General features: G+C 36.2%; 1 protein-coding gene across 1 annotated transcript in view; it reads left to right on the plus strand.

Annotated features, from left to right (window-relative positions):
• Positions 1-8,506, plus strand: part of PUDP (pseudouridine 5'-phosphatase) — a 75,330-nt gene extending 66,824 nt beyond the window's left edge. The window contains exon 4 of the mRNA XM_055703382.1: positions 8,101-8,506. Coding sequence (XP_055559357.1) covers positions 8,101-8,277 — 177 coding nt within the window. The 3' untranslated portion in view covers positions 8,278-8,506. The remainder of the gene's footprint in view (positions 1-8,100) is intronic.
• Positions 8,507-21,057: the final 12,551 nt, after the last annotated feature.

Genomic DNA, 21,057 nt, shown 5'->3' on the forward strand with positions numbered 1-21,057 from the left:
TCTTATGAGGTGCAACTCTCCAAGATAACTAAAATTTTTTTAAAGATTTTAGTTGTTCTTGATTTTCATTTGTGCTGGAGTAAAGACAGCTTTTAATTCTCATGTCTTTTGTGGTCAGGACTATTAAGTTATTCTTCCAAGCAATGTCATAAAAAATGGTTTATTTTTTTGCTTTTAAAAGTTTGATGAGTTAATTTCCAACAGAAGAGCAAATTTCCAACAGAACGTCTTTAAGATTCAGCTCAGGTATTTACCCAAATTCAACGAATTAGGTGTTAATATTTTTTCCAGCTTCCTTTTGTACTTTATTGTCTACCTTTGTCTTAGAAAATCTATATTGAGGCTAGAGAATTGCCATTTTTAAGGTATTTTTTTCCTGTAGTTGAAAACTACAATTTTGGTAATTTTGTTTCTTTTACTTAAAGGTGCTAGTTTGTGGCTTTGTGGTTGGAGCTTCATGCAATTCATCTTAAATATTCTCTAAAAGATAACTTTCAGCTGTTTGAATTTTGAAAGAAAACCGCTTTTCTTCCTGATTATGAAGAGTTAAAAGTGTAACACAGGAACATCTCACCAAGTCACTCCAGACTGTTGACACCATGTCGTGTACAGTTCAATGAGAAGCTTGTACTGAATAGAGAAAAAAGACCTTTCCGTGACTTCTTTTCACTCCCAATGAAAACCTGTTTAAAGGTGAATGTCTCTTCTCACCCTTTCTTTCTTTACTGAAGAAATTAGCAAATTACTTTGTCTGAAGCATATATGGGTTATTATTAACACTTCTGCCAAAGATTATACAATAATTAAGTTGATGTTTAGTTCAGGTTAAGGTGCATTTCAGTGTGTGGGCTGGTCTTTCTATGGGAAAATAACACAGGTCAAGGAGAGATTGCAGAACAAAAATAAACTATTCCAAAAAAAATTATGCCACTTGAAAAAATTGAATTGCTGTATGAGGTTCAGCTGCCTCGTGCAGCACCTGCTGAGCTGGTTATAGGGAAGCGGTGGTGGTGTCCCGTTACACAAACAGGCAGGGTACCTGCCATTGTCAGCCTGCTGTGCTGTACCTCAAGCTTCATAGACGTTCCCTGTGGCGAAAAGGTCATTACATTTATTCAGGAAATACTTTTGATACCTACTTCCAGTTTCATTTTCAGACTTGAGATTTGTATTCATCAAAACAGCTTCTCCTTTGGATGTACTTGGTTCACCTCTCTGATGTGTTTGCTCATGAGATGGGGACAGCCTGTTCTCCAAGGTGCAGAATGATCATGCAGTAGGCAACAGAGACATGCTGGAACACGAGAAACTCCTGATAGATGCTTGGAAAACCCTTTTTCACCGTAGAGGTGGTGAAATATGGGAACAGGTTGCCCAGGAGGTATGTAGTGTCTGCATCCTCAAAGATCCTCAGAGCTCATCTGGTCAAGGCCCTGAGCTGGGCATGTGTTGGGTAGAGGTGTTTGCTAAATGCTCTCCAGGGATACCTTCTAGTGTAAATAATCCTATGGTTCTGAGCTCTGTATGCAAGTTGCAGTTACTTGAATATGTTATGTGTTACAGGTCAAGAAAGTCAGGGGTTTTACTAAAGGTACTTACTTCTGTGTGGAAGGCAGCACAAATGAACTATTTCATTGCACAAAATTCCTTTTTAGGCCACTTTTAGAGACAAGTGGCATAAAAACCCAGCATGTTGCACACTATGAGTAGCCTCAGCAGAGGGGATCTTGAGTATTTGCCTTGTGTTCTCCATAAAAAGAACAATACTCCTCTATGGCTAATCCAAGCTGCAGTTGATTTAGTTAGATTTCTGCTGCCAGGATAATTGGACACTGTTTCAGAAACGCCTGGGAATTTCTTGAGGCCTGTAACACAAGTTGCCATACAAAGTTCCCAGTGTGCTGTCATCTAAACACACAGCCCTCTGTGAAAAGAGTGCTCCAGCCATCCGGAATGATCAGAGTAACCCCGCATGTAAATGTGACCTTCTCCCCGCCTCACAGAGCCGCTGTGTCTGGGTCCGACTGTCACTCACAGAAGCACTTTTCTTTCACTTGATTGAGTCCTGAAAACAAGCAAGAAACTTGAAATTTCCCTTCTTCCCCATCCAAACTGTTTTACTCCTTCTGGCCCACCTTAAGATAACATCCTGTCAACTGATTTGTGAGAGAGTAGCTTCTGGTGTGGAATGAAGTGTAAAGTGGTATTTATGCAAGAGCTGGAAACGCAGAGTGATCTAATTATGTGTAGCTGTAACACACTTCCTTTTTTTTCTTTTTTTTTTTATAATTATGCTAATGATTTTTGGTTTTATCTTACAAGTCTTCTGGTAAATAATTTGATTCTTGTAGTGCTCTGCAACATACTCGTAGTAGAAAGTTAATAAAAATCTGAATTAAAAAGTATATGTGCGTAAATTTCCAAACAGTTCTTAACATGAATCATTGAATAATAAAGAACAGTGACTAGTAGTTAGTATTCTGGATACTCTGATGCATAATTCATTTGATTACAAGTTTTCAGCTTGTTTTTTCATTTGTTACAGCATTTAAAAACATCTTGGGTTACTCTTCATTTTCCTTAATGGAACTAAGTTGTGGGCTGAAAGCTGCATGACTTTCTTAAACAGCATATTTAATATGATTCTGTTATGCCTGGCTAGTCAAACTGACATACGTCCTTAAAATTAAGTCTAATTTGTTACTGCTACTGAGACTTTTCCCTATTTCTGGAAAGAGTGTAAGTCCAAAGATCAGGAGAGAAACATTAATCAAGTTATTTCATTATTGTTTTTTGTTAATTCTTCAGAGAGTTAACATAGTGGGAGGCCAGAATTGCAAATACTGTAGCTGCTTAAAATGCATTTATTCAATAACATTTAAGTAACGGGTGGTATATGGGTCACCCAGAAATACATTTTCCCCTTGTTCCTAGATACTTTGTATATCAAAGCGTAGGAAAAAACCTCCCACAAGTTACCTAAAAAATAGCCAAGCCACTGTGTTGCGACATATTAGTGAAGTTATTTTCTCTCTCTTTTTGTGAATTTCCATCACCTCCCATAAATGATAGAACAGCATCTTTTCAGCATTTTGACATGTTATAAGGGATATAGGTGGGTCTGTGTTGTATTCTGAATTATATTATGGGTTTTTTTAAATTTCTGGGTCACTCACACTAGTAACACAGTTGGTCAGTAGTGGAATTATTTTGAAAATTTGAAAAAATTGAGTCAGCAAGGAACAAGAGATACAATTTTAGCAGAACGAAACCCGTGATTGCAGCAGTCATCTCTTTCAGGCTGATAATTTATTTCTTAGATACTACTTAGTTTTGAATGATGACCACAGAGTATGAGCTAGTTTCTCACAATTAGGAAGGTAAAAACATGTTTGAAACTGAACAGTTAACAAGTTACCTGTAGAAACGAAAGGCCTGACCACCTTCTGGTTTGCAAAGATGAGCAGTGTTGTTCTGAAATCAGTGTGAGCTGGCTGTACTGGATGGATTTCTTCCTGCAGCATGTCTTGGGTCTCACTTTGAAGCCATGGAAATCAATGGGGAGTTTTTTAGTGAGATGATGGAATTTGAATTAGGCCTTAAATGTTTATAGAAGACTCGGTTGTGCACGTATACATTAATTAATGTTTAAGGTTACCAAATGTTTCCAGAGTGCAAATTTTACCAATAACATGTCACGCTTTTGATCAGTTGATCATGGAGAAATATTAATGCTAAAGACATTACAGAAGTGTAATATGCAATCCATAAGAAGCCCCAAACATAGTATGTCATATTCTGATGTCAGATGTTTCTGTGTCATTTGAGGACAGAAGATACAATAAATGTCTATTGTCTCTTCTCACCAAGCACAGAAGGAGACTGGTTTTGTTCAGAAGTTGGAGAATGAACATCGAGATAACCTCTCAGAGTTCTTACCAGCCCTTTTTGAAACTGTGATTGGAAACCTCAAAATTCTGTTGTTTTCCCTTTTTGCTTTCATTCAGCAAGAGGGAAGATAAAATTAATTAGTATTATTTTGGTTTTAACCACTTTTGTCCCCAGAATTACTTTTGATCTTTTCCTTTGGTTTTTTTCTTTTCTTTTTTTTTTTTTCTTTAAAAAAAAAAGTCAGAGTCTGTACATGCACTGATTTTGAAATGGGGTTTTATGTCTGGTGGGAGGGTGAACGTGTCAGTAGTTCCTCAGAAGGCAGGATAGTTTTAATATATTTTAAATTTCTTTTAATATATTTTAATTTTTACATTGTAAAAATTCAATAGGATTCAATAGGACTGAAGTTTTTTAAGTATATTTTCCCTGAGGAAAGATTTAACCGTGTTGGCTTCAGTTTGAACAGACCACAAGGTACATGTTACAGTAATAGCAGGAAAAAAAAGTAAACCTTTTATTACTATTATTAATATTATGTTTAATATATTATAAATAATATAAAATATATAATAAATATAAATATATTACATGTAAGAGTATTTTATTTATTATAATTTATTATAATTATTTATTATTACTATACATTTAATAATTTATTATTAATTCCATAGTAGCTGTTTTCCATGGAGCACATGAGGTATACAATGTAAAAATTAAAATATATTAAAAGAAAATATTTAGGTAAGAAAAGGAAGGAGTTAACAAATACTCAATTTTTTTTCTTCTTACACTTTTTATCAAAGCAAATGAAATGCTTGGTACTTTTACTGGTAAGACTCTGGTTCAAAGACAGAGTGCTATACTGCATGGTGTAGTCCCAGTGCCTGCAAATGTTTTCACTGAGATTAAAGGCCTAACCAGACCAGAATCAGCAAACAGATTTTTCTAATACAATATGAAAGAATTTGAGGCTGTATTTACGCATTTTAAAGATTATGAAAATTCTCTTTTCATTCTTTCTTTGTAGAACAATAGATGGTAGTGTTTAATTTGCAGATTTCTATGTGCATAAATTAAGCCATCTTTAGTCTCATCCTTCATTCTGTTGTAGAGCTGATACAGTAGTGTCATATGTGGTGAAGAATATTTGTTGAATAAGCACTCCCTGTGAATATATATTATCTTCACAGGTTTTGCAAACTCTTAATTTCAAAACTGATTTTAATTTTTTATTCTTCCATACTTCTTGGTTATCACTAATAGCAATATCACTTATGGATATTCCTGTTAGTTATGTAAATATTCCATTCAGACATATACAGTATATAGGTTGGAGGGGGCTTTATTTACGTACATACCAAGGACCCAACTAACAGTCTTTTGTTATATTCTTAAATTCCATGTAGGAAGATGAGGATATGAGGTGCTGAAGTGATTTTATTATTTCTTCCTTTGGTTAAATCATTCATTTTTCAAGATTCATAGAGTGAAAAATAAATCAGTATGCTTTACTACTTTACTTTTTTAAACATCTAGTTCATTCTAAAATGAAAACTGTCCTATATTAATATGACCTTTTGAGAGATCTCATAGCAGTAGTATTGATCAATGACACAAGTTCTAGAAATAATGCAGAGAAGCAGCCAGACTCTCAGCTGAAGTCTGTATAAATCTCATCTGTCTCTCTCAGTTGGAGTGATGCTGATGTTGCAATACTTATGCAAAACGGGGAAGAACTTGGCTGCTTTCTTACCTCTAAATTTAGTATGTGGGTGGGCCGGGACAGTGAGCAGTTTATAACATCTCTGTTATAACATCTCTGTTACAACATCTCTGCAGCAAAGTTAACAAATTCATTTTGGATGTGAACCTCTGTAAACCTTTTGTCATCCATTAAAAATGTTGCAGCGCTGTTGACAATAAGTGTCAGTAGCAGGAAAGACTGGAGGAAGACCTAGTACACTTATTTCCTGTAACATTAAACCCACTGTAATTGTGGGTCATTTGCCTGGCTTCTTTGGTAATCAAGAGTTTTAATTGCTTCTAGTTTCAGGGAATTAGTTAAGCTTTTCATTATGCATATTGCCTTCCATAATCATCCGCTCCTCTAGTACAGTAAGCTTAGTGACATCATGGAAGTCAATTAGGTCTTTCAAGGCAGAGCAGTGAAGTACATTTCTTTGTATGGGCTGGATTAGAAAAGGTTTCTGAAAGGCTTTGATAATGCTCTTCTGTGCAACATTTAAGCTTACTCTTCAAAAGGCAAAGCCTGTCAGGATTTTTAATTTACTGCCCTCAGAGTCCTCACAGTGCTTAGGGTCACAAGCTAAGGTACTGTTCAGAAAAAAATTGGCAGAACCATGCGTCCTTCCTAATAGCAATTGTTCCAAGCTTTGCAGGATCAACTAGTTACATATTTGTAATTAGTAATAGTGATAATGATCAACATTTGAAAATAACACATTGTTCAAAACTGGAATTCAGTGATTGTATAAAGGAAATGAGATTGGTGTGATTCCATTGGCTCACTAAAAATCACTAATTAAGTTTCACTTTATTACATGCAAGGTAGAGAGCACCTTTTACTTTCTCTTAGTAGACTCCAAGTGGTTGCTTGCATGTTGACTTGCAAGAATCAATATTTTAGAAAGAAAATAAAGCAGAAAGAAAGAGTTCATCCCTTCTTCCAAAGTTTCTGATAGGTGGGTGTATATAGCACAGACATTTAATAACACTTGCAAAAATCTTTTCTTGGAACTTTATTAAGTTTTTTGCAGGTTTCAACTTGGTTCTCTTAGAGCACAGCCAGAATAGAAAAATGTTGCGCATCCTTAATCTTCCCTGGTGAAATAGTTGTGTGCGAGACCCTAAAAGATGCAGTGTGCTTTTGTATGTTCTCCCAGTGTGTCATATTTCAGTCAAAAGTTAAACTAAGTTTCACAGATCATTACTTTTACCTGTTTGGTGTTAGTTGCCACAGTTTATTGAGTTGTGAAGAAAAGGATAAGACGATCCATCCTGGATATGTAGGAAGGGATTTGGTAGATCGATAATGAATGTACAGAAGGGCTTAATGCATGACAGAGAAATTTGTGATAAGGCAGAGTTGCACTGTCTGAAGGGTGTGGGGAAAATTGCGCTAACCATCCCAACATTGATGTTGCATTGAAATTACTTGTGGCAGTAATTTTAGTATTAGTAATAGTAGCAGTGCTAATAATATTGATAATGAATGTAGTCTGAATTGCGGAAATGTTAGAAATCACATGTCAGTGTAGGTCAGAATTTTTCAGATGGTTTGGATGCCAAAGGTTGCTTTGCTTTGTCCATGACCAAAAATTCAAACTTAGACTGGGTAATATCAGGAACAGGTACTTCATTGTATACATTCTGGAATGAACTCCAGAAGCACTATCTTTTCTTATATAAAAGTTCAGGCTAGATCACTTGCTGTATATTTATTCTTCAGTATTCTGATGTTAAATTTCAAAATTCGTGTAAATAATGTCTTGATTATTTTTAACATCTTTGCTTCCAAACTGTGATCTTGAGTGATTGTGACTATTTTAAGTCATGGAAATTTTACCTGCCTAAACTGTCTCTTCTCTAAAAGTAACCTTCCACTGTAATTGCTTTCTCACTGTTGCTTTGGAAGAATTAAGCAAATAGAGCATGAATTCAACAGCACTTTTCTGACAAGTAACTTCTGCTTACTCTCCACTCATCCAAAGTCTTACTACTGACATAGGTGGTATAGTCCTCCCCCTCTTGTGTGTGTAGGAAATGCCACAGCTCTAAGTGAAAGCACTGCTTTTGCCATTGTGTAGGCTGTAAAGTTGATCTTGAAGAGTTAAAATTGCCTGCTTATAAAGGTATTTAAGCACTTGCTTAACTTTACTTTAAGCTTGTGCTTAAACCCATCCCTATAAAACAAATCACTTAGGAACATCTGGATAACCAGTTGCTGGGATTTAAGTATGCGTGTTGATGTTTTTTTGAATTGAAATGAATTTGAGGTTAATTACCATGCAGATGTTCTAATTGAGAGGTTTGCCCTTGTTCTCATTAGGGATTTCTAAACCAGGAGTTGAATATAGCTTTCCTACTAATTTTTATTAGGGATCATTCCCTCTTTTGAAACAGAAGATTAAAAGTTCATAGTAACATTATTCTTTATTTTTTTCCCCTCACCTCCTTGTTTCTCAGTGTCTTGTGTTTGAAGATTCACCACTTGGAGTCAAAGGAGCCCTGGCAGCAGGAATGCAAGTGGTTATGATTCCAGATGAAAACTTAAATCCAGATCTTAAAAAGGAGGCAACACTACTACTGAACTCCATGGAGGATTTCAAACCAGAACTGTTTGCTTTACCAGCATATGATTAATGCCTAATGTCTAGGACATGCACTTGACTGAAGATCGGGAAAGTGGAATAAAATTTTGTTATGATTTTATGATTGTTTTGCATCTTTTCCTCTCTTTCTCAAAATACAGCACAAAAGTCCTGTTAGCACCAGGTCTTCCACACAGTACCTTTGAAAGTTGGCTGGAATGTTTATGAATTGTCTTATGATAAATGATAAATTAAAGCAGCATTTCATCTTGTGAAGTGAATCTAGCCTTGTTCTCTGTACATCATAATGTTTTTGGGGAATATGATGAAACTATTTAGACAATTTATTGTAACTGCATTGAAAGCTTCTTGTTCTGTTTCCACTTGAATGACTTACTGTTTAGATGTTAACCAGAAATCTGTTCTGGATTGGCTTTTATCCCATGACATTCTTTTTGATACAGTTATCACTATCAACATGTTTGTCCATTTCCTCATCCTATACTTGCCCTGCTTTGTATTCTGTTGTCTCTTCCATCCCTTGCCCACCCACCCACCAGTTATTTCCAGGGGTTTGTTGTACTTTCTGTGTTCTCTTATTTTGTTTTCTTCTTGGGGGTTGAATGAGATGACTTCCAGAGGTCCTTTACAACCTCCGTATAATTCTGTCATCATTTTTGTCATGGTGATTGCCTGCTAGGAGATATGCAAGGTTATGATCCTGCAGTTCAATGAAAATGCTTTGCTGCTTCTTTCATTTCCTTATATATTATTCTCATTTTCCATGTTGCCGTGTAGTCTTCCCTTTCATTCTTGTGAAATGAATCCATGCTGTGTCCCTGCTTCGATTCTGATAAAGTTATGGCCTTAACTCCTTAGTATCCAGATAGCTTTCTGTAAGCTATCCTTACTTTTCCATTCTTACCCCTTTCTTAAGGTCTTTTTTTGCCAAGTTTCCTATGGAGAGTTTTTATGTCTATTTTTAAAATACAGGAAGTGTACATTTGGTTTATTTAAATACTTAAAATTTATTTTCCAGGCTACCGTAATTTCCACAAAATACTTATGTTGTCATCTGTCCCTCTTCTGTGTGTTTCTGGCATCTCATCAGAACAATGGTAAGGGTCTCTTTAGAAAATGCTGGACATGTAGACAGGTTTTTGGTGGAATGTATGTGGAATACAAGCATTTAAAAAACTACATTTCTAATCAAGTGTCCATAAGCTGCTCCAGAATCTTGGTAAAATATCAACTCCGTAATGACAAGGAGCATGAAATATGTCAAATAAAAGAATTTCCATATATTTTGAGAAGACTTCTCTGACCTCATTTTTTTAGTATCATCTGTTTACCTATGGTCTTCCTCACAAAAATATTTTCTAGGCATTTCTGATGTTTAACAGTTTTAGTTTAAGAATTTTTTAATCAGGAACAAAAATTAATGAATCTCAGACCCTTCAGTATTCAGGGTGAGTTTCCTTACATTTTTTTCCTTCTAGATGTAAAAAAACCCCAAACTTTTACATCTTTTATGTAGACTGTTACTATTTTATGTTACTGTAGTGTGTTCATACCTCAAAAAATGAAGAAAATGTATTCCATATGGTCAGTCAAATATGACCTAGATGGTACCAAGAGAATTTTTGTACGTATAGTATAATGGTTTGCTGTTAAATGCTTTTCATCTAAGGATCTGGAAGCATTTTTTTGGAAAAAAAGGTGAATACTGTTTCACTGCAGGTAATTTACATATTATGTTATTTCTTTAGGTCCTTGGAAATTGCAGTTATTAGTGTTTGTACAGTGACAACAACCCATCCTATCCAATATTAATTCCATTTCTGGTCTTTCCGTGCAAGATAACAGAAATATTGCTATATAATTCCTCCTTTGACTTATGTTACATAACACCAAGTGTTACTGTAGAGCGATAATTCTGAGCTTTCAAGTGTAAAACAGGTGCCTGTTGGGATCCCCTTCGTTCATAATTACTGAATTCCAACAGGGAAGTTACTAGGTAGAACAAGCTTTAATAAGCTGTAATTAGTAACTTTTTCAAAGTTTACCCATATATTTAATTTAACTGGGGAGTTTTGTAAAAAAATAAAAATGAAGCACGTCTCATTTATAGTTTACTTCGAAGGAACTGTCATAAAAGTCTTGATTTTTTTTTAAAGATGTAGAGACATTAGTAAATATATCATTGACAAAATCAGAATTACTTCATCATGACCACCATGATGAAATCAGCATATCCTGCAATTCTAATTTAATAGCCTTATCTTTTGCTGTGAATTAATAGTCAGAAAACTATCACTTCTTAACTCAACAGTAAATCCTATGCTATACGATTATTCTGCCATGCACTTAGTATCCCACCTGACCATTCTTGTTAAGATTGTTGCCCCAAACTGAAATCTGTGAACCTGAGCCATATGGTATAACTTTCCCCTCCTTTCAGTAAAATTCTCTTCCATGTAGTTTACTGCTTGCTGTTGGCCAGCTTCCTGGTCCTGTGCTGAACCATTTTACTGTTCTTAAAGTTCTTTTCTCTTGACTGCATGAGAAGTCAAAAGAGTATACAAAAGTAAATTCTTCATCTATCATAATCTTAAAAATCCTGTCATCTCCATCATATACGAGGTGGATATTCATGTCAGCAGTAGGTGACTATGGCCTGCCTGATTAACCATATACCAAATATCAACATATCTTTGTGTGTATTCCTTACCTACTTTGGGGTTGGATTTGTGGCTCTGTAGCTTGATCATCTCAAAAACATCTGTTCAGAAAGGAAAAAGAAAGGATTACAAACTTGGATTCCTTCCTTCCATCTGCTGCTTTCCAGATGAAGTCCTGTTCTGACTGAGCTAAAAAAATCCATACCAGATCCTGGCTACAGATCATGAGGACATGTGAGCAGTCAGGACATTTGAATGGTCCATCTGTGTTTGTGTGAAGAGGACCGTTTAAAAACTAATCCAAAAACTCTATCCTCTAACTCATCAAGCAGATTTCAATCCCAGAAAATACTTAAGTGCATGCTTAATTCACTTTTATTAGGCATAGAAAGTAAGCACCAGCTTTTTTTAATTTTAAAAGTAATTTTAAGGATATGTTTAGTTTTACTTCAAATAATATAGAACATGTGCTTTAGACATATCCTGAAAAGAATTCCAGCCTCCACAAAATAAAGGCAGAACTTCATGACCACGTTTTTACCATTGAAAATAGGATAAGTGCAGCAAAATGAAGCTAAATTCACCATGAAAATACTAAAAAAAAAAAAAAAAAAAGGCAGCAAGTTAGTGACATATATGAAGTGTTTTACTGGAACTTAAACTCCTTTTCTGCCTCGCAAGTGAACTATGTTTTACATTTTACTGGAACTACAATGGGATTAATCTTGGTAGAATTTCCAGGTTGAAAAATACATATAAACAGGAGTTTCATTGAACATATTGAGGTGAAAATTCATTGCATTGGAACAGGATTAATTTCAAAATGTAGTCTGACTTCTGTGAAGCTTGGCATTTGCCTTCTACAAACAAAGATCAGAAAAAGCTGAGATGTTCATTCCTCATTTGGATTAGGTGTCTTTCTAAAGAATGCTATAGTTAAACCATAGAAACCTCTGCCCAGAATCAAACTCATGTTGCATATGTTCCAAAAAATGTTTTCAGCAGAAGCCAAACTAGATAAATCAGGAAAAAGTTGCAAGAAACCTCATAGTAAGAATAAATAAAAGTATTTCCACTGCATTAAAATTCATCCATATCTTTAACAATAAGAGAATGAATCTTAAAATTTTCTGCTTTCTTACTAGCTCTAGATACTGGTTATCCATACAGAAATCCACTACTTTTTTTTTGTTGTTGTTGTTGGTTTTGTTGTTATCTTGATGAATTTAGACACCAAAAATACTAGCTACGCACCGATGTCCACAGTTCCATGGGCCATATGAGAAATTTTTTTGTTGCTAATATTTTAATATTAGAATAATATTAAACAAACAAAAATAATAGAAGCTTCCCCCCCCCCCCCAATTTGTTTCCATGTATTTGTTTCTAATTTACCACTTTGTAACTTCACAGAACTTCCTGTGTTTTGACACTGAGAGGCTAGAACTGGGTTTTTTTGCCAAATCAGTGGAAGTAAGTGGAAAACTAGAGTGGGAGAACAGGAGCGCTCTCAGAACACTTCTCTGTCCCAAGGGAAACATGATTGTCATCAAGCACTTTATGTTAATCTTCCCTTTGGCTCACACTTCACAAAATGTGAGTTTAATCTCCTTATTGAACTGGAGAGCATAAACTAAAGCCCATACCAGAACTTCCACGAGCTGGGGAGCCTACCCCGCAGCAGCAGGGCATGCTGAGCGTGCTGGTGCCTCTGTCTGCACCAGAGACATCAGTGCTACGAAAAGATTTTAGAGTGCAGGGGGTAGCATGAGAAAGGTGTTGCTCTCTTCTGTTCTTCAGCCCTTCATATTCAAAATGTTAGGAGGTGGCTCGTTCTCGTGATTAAAACAAGCCTCATCAGGGAGAAGTCATTTCAGTGCTCACCCCTCTCTTTGCAGCTCTTTCCCCAGAATATCTGCAGTATGAAACTGGAACATGAAGTGAAATATTAACAAGATCATTGTCAATATCCAAAGCTCCTTTGGTGCCGAAAATAGCGGGGAGGGCGTTATTTAATAGAGAAAAACAAAATGGTGGAAGAAAGGATCTGGAAACAAGGAAACAACCCGTGGTATTAAACCATCTAGAACCAAACACTCGAATGAAAGGGAAACAGAAGAGTCCACTTGTCCTTAGCAAAAAAAATGTAAAAGTAGTAATTATGGAGGGAAAATCTTTGCATTAACAGAAGCAAAATTCAGGATATTCAAAGACACTGAGATTTATAGGGATAAGGGTCAATCTCCTGAAGCACATTTCTTAAAACCAAGATCCAAAGAAAATAAAGCAGTTGGAATCCAGACTCAAAGATGTGTAAATCGCCTTTGATGAGCATCAGAGCACATGTAAATGTAGAAAATATATCGGTAGATTCCTCAGTTCAGATACTGGTAAGATTGTGAAATCGTTTCATTTTTTTATTTCAAAATTTTGGATTTGTTGAATGACTATAAAATGGAGGAGTATGTCATTAGCTTGAAGACAACTGAAAAAAACCTTGCTATGTACCCTATTTCTCCATCACCTTTAGCTCAGATTGCGTGTTGATGGAGTGAATTCCTCATTTCTTTGAAGCCAACAACACTCCTATGGCAACTAGAGCAATTTATTCATAGAAAGTGATATTGAAAATGGACTTTTGTCTTTCGTCCATGATATCATGGTTACTTTAAAAAAGCGTATTGTGGTGGTGTCATTTACTTCTCATTTCACAAAGGGCAGAAATACTGTATAGCAAACAACTCCTTATTTAGAGAACTTTGGAAGTTGGAGAACAGAGGTTTAATTAAGTTCCTGTGGATTTCACAAAGCAGTTTCCACTGTATCGTCTAGATATCTTGCTAGTAATTTAATTGGTTACTACTACCTACCTACTTAGGGTGTGAGCAGTGTGCCTAATAGTAACAGTATGCAATCCAGATCGCTGTATGAGTGCAGGTAAAACTGCTAACTTACGCTCAAATGTGATAAAAACAAAGAATTAGGAACTGGAAACTAGAGGTTCATCATCCAGATCATGCTGCTTTCTGTGAAAAGGAAGTATTTAGTAGGGGATCATGTAGATCTACAACTGATAGAAAAAAGCACTAACTGCAGGCTCCTCATACAAAGATGTGTCTGGTTTGGGGAAGAATCTACAAAATAGTTTTATTCCTAATTACTTTTTCCAGAGGTAGGTTAGAAAGGTGCAAGGGCAAGAGGAAGACACAGATCAACCGTTCTGAGCTTCCTTTGATTCTCCCGGAGGAGGTGCCTGAGACCAAGAAAAGGGAAGGAGTTCTAGCTGTTAATTAAAGTAATGCTTTGGCATAACAAATTCAGATACACAAATTTTATCGCTGTTCTCACAATTTTCTCTATTGCATATGAACGTTAGATGTAAACAAAACTATGTGAAATACAGTTAGGCTCCAGTTGCAGAAAATTCTGTGTGTGTGTTGCTAGAAATGCAAACAAGTGTCTCTGTGACATACCAGTACAGCCGCTGTTCTCAGTGGCTGCCCCAGCAGCAGTTTCTCATGCTCTTCAGTTAGGCAGCTGAGACACAGTCAAGCACTGGGCTATGGTAGTTAGGCTCGAGAAGGAGAAGGTAAGTGCTACACTGGAGGTGGGGGGGGGGGGGGCAGGGGGAATAAAGGAATGTTTTCCCTTTTCAGAAAATGCTGAGTCATTCAGTAGTGTTGTACCTTCTGAGATACCTTTTTGCTGTAGCAGAATGTAATTTTGGCAAACAGCGTTTTAGCACATAGGAATATTTCACACCTTTAACCTCCTGCAGAATATCCAGAGACATGAATATCATAAGCCAGTTCTACACAAGGAGAGAACAGTTTTCATTACAGTGCTGAAAAGGGGGAGGAATGGGATGCACAAGATGAGGGAAACCCAGTGTTAATCTTTGCTAAAATATCATCTTGATTTAAAAATTATGAAGGCTGCAAACTGTATTGAAACATTTTATTACTGTGTCTTCATTGCTGGGATATGATCCAAAAGTGCTGTATTTTACCTGAAAAATTGGAAAGCTGATTAAGTCAAAATGGATTTCCTGGTGGCCTGTGACTGCAGCCTTGTAAACTTATTGATTATGGCTCTCAACATTGTTCTTATTGATGGCTGCATCTGAAATATTGTAAAACCCATGGTGTTCACTTTTTTCAGACCAAACACGTTAGGAAAGTGGCTTTATATTTTTCAGTGCAATATGAGGCAGGAAAACTTAGTGGATTTTTTCCCCCCTCTTTCTAAAGTAAGTCTTACTGTAAGGAAATTTATTAATCATATAATTTAATCCTGTCATATATCCTTAGCCTATGTTATGTAACTAGTTAGTAATGAATTTATCAAAGTTACAGAGTACATACCTAACTGAAATTTGTGGCTGGAAATGGGTTTATTTGTCTGGAGTGCACTAAACACATTCCATGCTATCTTATCAAATTGTTGTTAATTTTTTTGTGGGTATGTTGAAGGAAGGTGGTTTGGGATATTGCGTATGGGGCATAGGTCCTTTCAGCTCTGATTTTCTAGTAAAGACTCAACTATATTAAACTTGTAAACCTCTTCTGATACAAAAGACTTTTTGACATCTACATGAAAGGAGCTGGTGCACAGCTGTCATCTTTGCACTTCTTAAAACCATTGCTGTGTCTGATGTGAAATTAATACTCCTTATAAACCCAGCAGAGAGTGTGTTACCTTTAGTGAAGTTCACACCTGTGTGAAATAATGCTGAAGGGAAGTGAACAGTCAAATCTAGTGGGAAGGAAGGAAGGAGAGCGGGAGGAAAGGAGGAAGAGGAGCAGAATGCCACCCTGCCCACTGAGTTCACTGCAAGCCTTCTCAGTCAAGTGAGTCATCAATTTGGACATGGAAGACATTTAGGATTATGACAACTAATTGGCTTTTCTCCTTCCAAGCTGAGACCATAGTTTTAAAAATACAGGATATTTCTCAATAACATTTACTTAGATTACCCAGGAAATGCAAATAAACCCTAACCCCCATAAATTCTCTTTAAAGAGAGAGACTGCGTAAAGGACTAAATACTTAGTGTGAGCACCCCCCAGGGACGCTTACATCCCCTTTCCCAGTAATACTGAGCCAGGTGTAGACTACCTAGCCTGATGTTTAGTAAATAACAGCACCTAACATGAAGCAACCTTCTTTTCAGAGCAAGCTAACTGCATTAATATTTACCTCACTTGTGGTCTAAGATTTACAGCTACTTCTACCTCTGTGCCTCTGTAGTAGTATCAGTACCCAATCTAGTTATTCTGTAGATAATCTGGACATGTATTATGTCACCTTCTAATTCCTATGACGACCACACCAAATATTTCACATATAGGAGAGTATATCTGTGAGTGATTACATACTGAGTATCAGAGATAACCTCTCACAAAGGTGACTGGGACCATCCACTGGGAACTAACATAGTTATTTTTTTCTGGTCTGCCTATGATTTTTATACAATTCCCTGCATTCTTAGTTCAATAATTCAGACCTTTCTGTTTACACCCTTTCCGTCCATTAAGCTGCCTGAAGTACTACTGCAGTATTGGTCTTGCTGGTTGTTTCTAAGATGTCTTTTTCACAGGAAAATGAATATCAGGGTTTTTTGTTTGAATTTGGGGTTTTGTTGGGGTTTTGGTTTTTTTTGTTGGTTGGTTTCTTGGTTGATTTTTGTTTTGTTGTTGTTTGTTGTTTGTTTTTGTTGTTTGTTTTTTTTAATAAGAGCTAAGGAACTGCAGAACATAGTAGTCACTTCAGAAAAGTGTCAATAAAATGTATTTTCACCAAAGTGCTCTTTCTAAGCCTCTGCTAGAAGCAAGTGAACATTAGTGACTAGACAGACTTCTGAATCCAGGAGGGCTGGGGTTTACTGGAACATTTCCAACAGTGCTTTGCACTGAATTTGTTCTGCAGCTAAATGTCCAATCCACTTTGTACCATAATGCTAGGCAAACAAACACTTAACAGATGTAAATTAACATGTACTGTAGAATCGTTCATACAATTCTATAGAAAATTTAAAATCAATTCTGTAGGCTATGGTGATTTGTGACAAATCATTATACCATCTTCCTACCTGGTTTAGTGGTAATGATAAGCCTAAAAGGGTGCCACACACATTTCATGTTTGACTGTGATGGCTAGAATGAAAGAAAAATATTTGTCATGAGAGGTACAGGTAATTGCAGTTCATAAAATCCCCTGTTAAATGGGCTATACATCACACAAGTATATGCAGGCAATTTCCTTTTAGCCCATCTCCCTCCCGTTACCTTCTTCTTCCTCTCCCCCTGCCACAGACAAACACTTGGGTTTAGCAGGTGCTAAAAATTAAATTCAATAATTAAAATGTTTTAAATTCCTAACAGTAGATGGATACTTTCGATGTGATTGAACACTATGGCCTGTATGAATTAATCTTTGATGGCAAGAAGTCACCAACATTTATGTGACTAATACTAGTGATTAGAAACTGTCTTCCTCTATGAGTTCCGTACCTTAAGTATCAATTATTGGTAAGTATTTTCCAGTTCTGTTAGGTTTACATCAAAGGTATTAAGATAAATGCTCTCTTCAAATGTATGGATGATCATCTGGATAAATACCTGCCTTGATAATTAAAGAAACGTTCAACTATTCTTGCCAAATTATTATTTTTTTATATACAGTTGAGGTTTGTATCTGTATAAAAAGTAAAAATTCATTGTTCTTACCTGTTTTGTTCAGTAACTCATCTCTTTGCAAGTCAAATGTCTGAAGACATGTCTGATAAAATTTTAGACAATCCATTCAATACTAAAGATTCCAAGAATTCCAAATAACCACAGATGTTTACACTTACACATTAGGCAGAGACTTATTTTGTCTTTGATATCAGATTCTGACCTAAAAGACACCCAGGGAAAACATAAGCCATTTCAAATGTGAAAAGGGGAAAAGTGCATTCTCCTAATTAAAGGGAAAAAAAACCTCTGAAATGTATTTGTTAACAGGTAAAATTTGTCACCTCATCAAGGGGTCTTTTAGGGAAACACTACCTAAGTGTTTGTTTTACAGTGAATCTCATCCTCAGATTTCTCTGTTTACAGCCCAGCACTCTGGCATAGTTACCCCTAGTGATCTGAACACAAATCACTTTTGATGTTGAAGATTAAAACTAATACATGGGACTCCTGGAAATACAAAGCCAACCCGCTGCATGGGCCATACCTGCCACGTGCAGTCAGGGTGAACGCCTAGACTATCATAAGGAAGAAGGGCTTCTACATGATAAAATAGCTGCCATTAGTCATGTTATCCAAAGGCAAAGGCAAGAAAAAGGTATTAACAGCTATGAGCAAAATGTGTATCTAATCAGTGACTGATCACTGCAGAGCGGCCAGATGGCAATTCAGACCTTGCTGAATCTGCTTTGGTACCAGTAGCCACCTTCACTGCACAGAGCTCCTTGCACCAGGAGAGAACTCTCTGTGTATCCAAAGGGCTTGAAGTATGAATCGTCACCACTGCAGTTACACTCCTTTTCGAAGTCCAAAACATAGCCATGAAGTCTTTGATTACAGTTCACTAATGATAGCACAATACTCTTCCCATTTTGTATTTGCAGGTTTTTTTGGAAGTGCTTGTAAACTAGTTGAGTTATTCAACTCCTTTAGTTATCTGATTGCGCAACTGATTACAGATGTAAACCATTGGCAGACACGAGCTTTGCAGATGTATTTAATCATAAAACACACACACAAAAATACTTCTGCATCATAAAAGTTCAAAACTTGTAAGCCAGAATGCAAACAGGGATTTGAAATACTGGGAAAATATTGGTGATGCATTTGATTTTTTTTACAGGAAATTTGCTTTAATATGATTATTTAATATTTTAAGTAAACAGTTTGTATTTATTTTTTTTATAAGAGCATTGCTGTCAAGAATATTGTAACTATAACTGCACAACTTAATGACCATGGAAAGGAAAAGGAAAAAATTACCCAAATGCTGTATTTTACCCATATTCCAAATAATTTCATTGTTTAATTATAGCTGTTCAAAGACAAACTTCTGTTGAAGATTAAAAACTAATAAAAAATAAAGTGAAACCTGTAATAGCAATCAAAAAATAGCTTCTAAATCTGGAACACACATAAATCCCTAGATGTACATTCTCTTTACAAAGAGAAAAGACAGATATTTTATCCCTTTTTTCTTTACCACTCTTTCTCTTTTATCCCTTTTTTCTTTACCTCTCTTTCTCTTTTTTCTCTTCAAATATGGAGCTTAATCACCCAGGATTACTATGTGTACTCACTCTGATCAACACAATAAGAAATTAGAATCTCAGAATAATAAGAAGTATGAAAGACAGAGGGAAAAAAATGCTTTGTCTACATAAAGCCAGAGTGACAGGAAGCTGAGCTGTCTTTCCACACTGTGGGTAGGAGCAATGCATACTCAGGTGGGTGAAAGAGGGTTAAGATACCCATCAAATGGATTTTGTTTAGATTGTTGATTCAGCTGCTTTTTCAGTTTTGTTCCAGTGCACAAGTGACCAACCACAATGTAAAAGTAAAGAAACAGTGAAGTGAACTGAATGTAATTGCAACCCTTCAGCTGCTTAGTGAAATTAATGCTCCTGTGCCTTTCCCTGCTGTGTGTTGGCTGTGAGCTAATGTGACTGTGGAGCTTCAGGAGGCCTCCTGGGAATGCTCCTGTACATGCCCATCATGGCAAAGATGTTTCAACACACTGTCCTAAGTCATGGACCCAAAACTTCCAGGATAGCAAACTGGCAAATAAAATGTGGCTGATTTTCTCTTTGGGGCATGGCTGCTTTGTGTTTGAACATGGAATAAAAGAAAATATAATTAATTAATCCACAGTGATTATCATCGGGAAAAGTAAAAGGTTTTCTTCAGTATCTCTGTTCTCTTTTGGGAAACACACAGATAATATAGTCCCATCATAGTAAATGATAAAAAAATTTCCATTACAAAAGTTATTCTGAAGGATGTTAAGCTCTTTCTCCCACTCACTTGGATGTACCATCAGCAAGTCTATCTAATTTGCATTAAAGAATTATAACAGAGGTGTCAGAGGAGTTCTCTACACTGTCAAGGTTGATTTTCAAAAGTATTGAAACATGGAGGACATTCAGGAAACATCTTGAAAAAAATTAATGTTGTGCCAATGTTTATTTAAAAAAAACTAGATAGAATAACCTATTTAGTTGCAAGCTTGTCATATTAAAATCAGTCTGAGAAAGAAAATGAAACATCTAATATGGGACTTAGTTTATAAAGAATTAAAAGAGTAATTTAATTCATGTAAATCAACACAGGTTTCTGAAAAACAGATCTTGTCAAAGTAACTTGAGGGTTTCTTTGACGTACAAAATTTGACTTGTGAAGGTACTGTTGTAATATTCTTGTATTTCTATTCTGACCTGATATGGCACAGTATCTTGATAAACAATGTGAAATAATAAAAAAATCTGCATGCTATACATAAAGTCTATTAAAAGTTACCTAAATCGTAGTTCAGTGTAATTATAAGTGGGACTCATTGTTAAGTGTCTGTGGAGGTTCATTCACAGGGATCAGGTTTTGGCTCTAAGCTATTTAAAAAGGTTATGGATGTCTTGGGGGAAAATAATTACTGATACAGTCTTCAAATGATATACAAATTACCAAAAGAGGGAACAAGCAGGTAAAGACAGAAGAATAACTGGATACTGGTCAAGAAAAATCTTCATGGGTTACTGCTGGTGCCTCTCAGCAAAGTGTTTATGAATGCAGTCTGTTCCCAGAGGATGGAGAACACTGTCCTGGTAAGCTGTGGCTCCAAAAACACTCAGGATCACACTGCATGGGTCTGCAGGAAATGAGTCTCCAGTGCAGAAGCAGACATGTCCATTAGGAGTTGCCAGATCACTGACAGTTGCAGTGGGGAGTCAGCTGCAGCTCCATGACCATGGGTCCAACCGGCAGTGATGCTGAGCATGTATTCCCAGCAGGCACACGCCCCCAGGGCCTACATATGCAACACATACATTGTTCAGTATAGTATAGTTCAGTAAATGCCAGTTGCACAGGTAACACAGACACACAGAGCACTTGCACAAACACAGGCAGCACCAAGGGACT

This window comes from Falco cherrug, chromosome 2, assembly GCF_023634085.1.
Source record: "Falco cherrug isolate bFalChe1 chromosome 2, bFalChe1.pri, whole genome shotgun sequence".
Taxonomy (NCBI): domain Eukaryota; kingdom Metazoa; phylum Chordata; class Aves; order Falconiformes; family Falconidae; genus Falco; species Falco cherrug.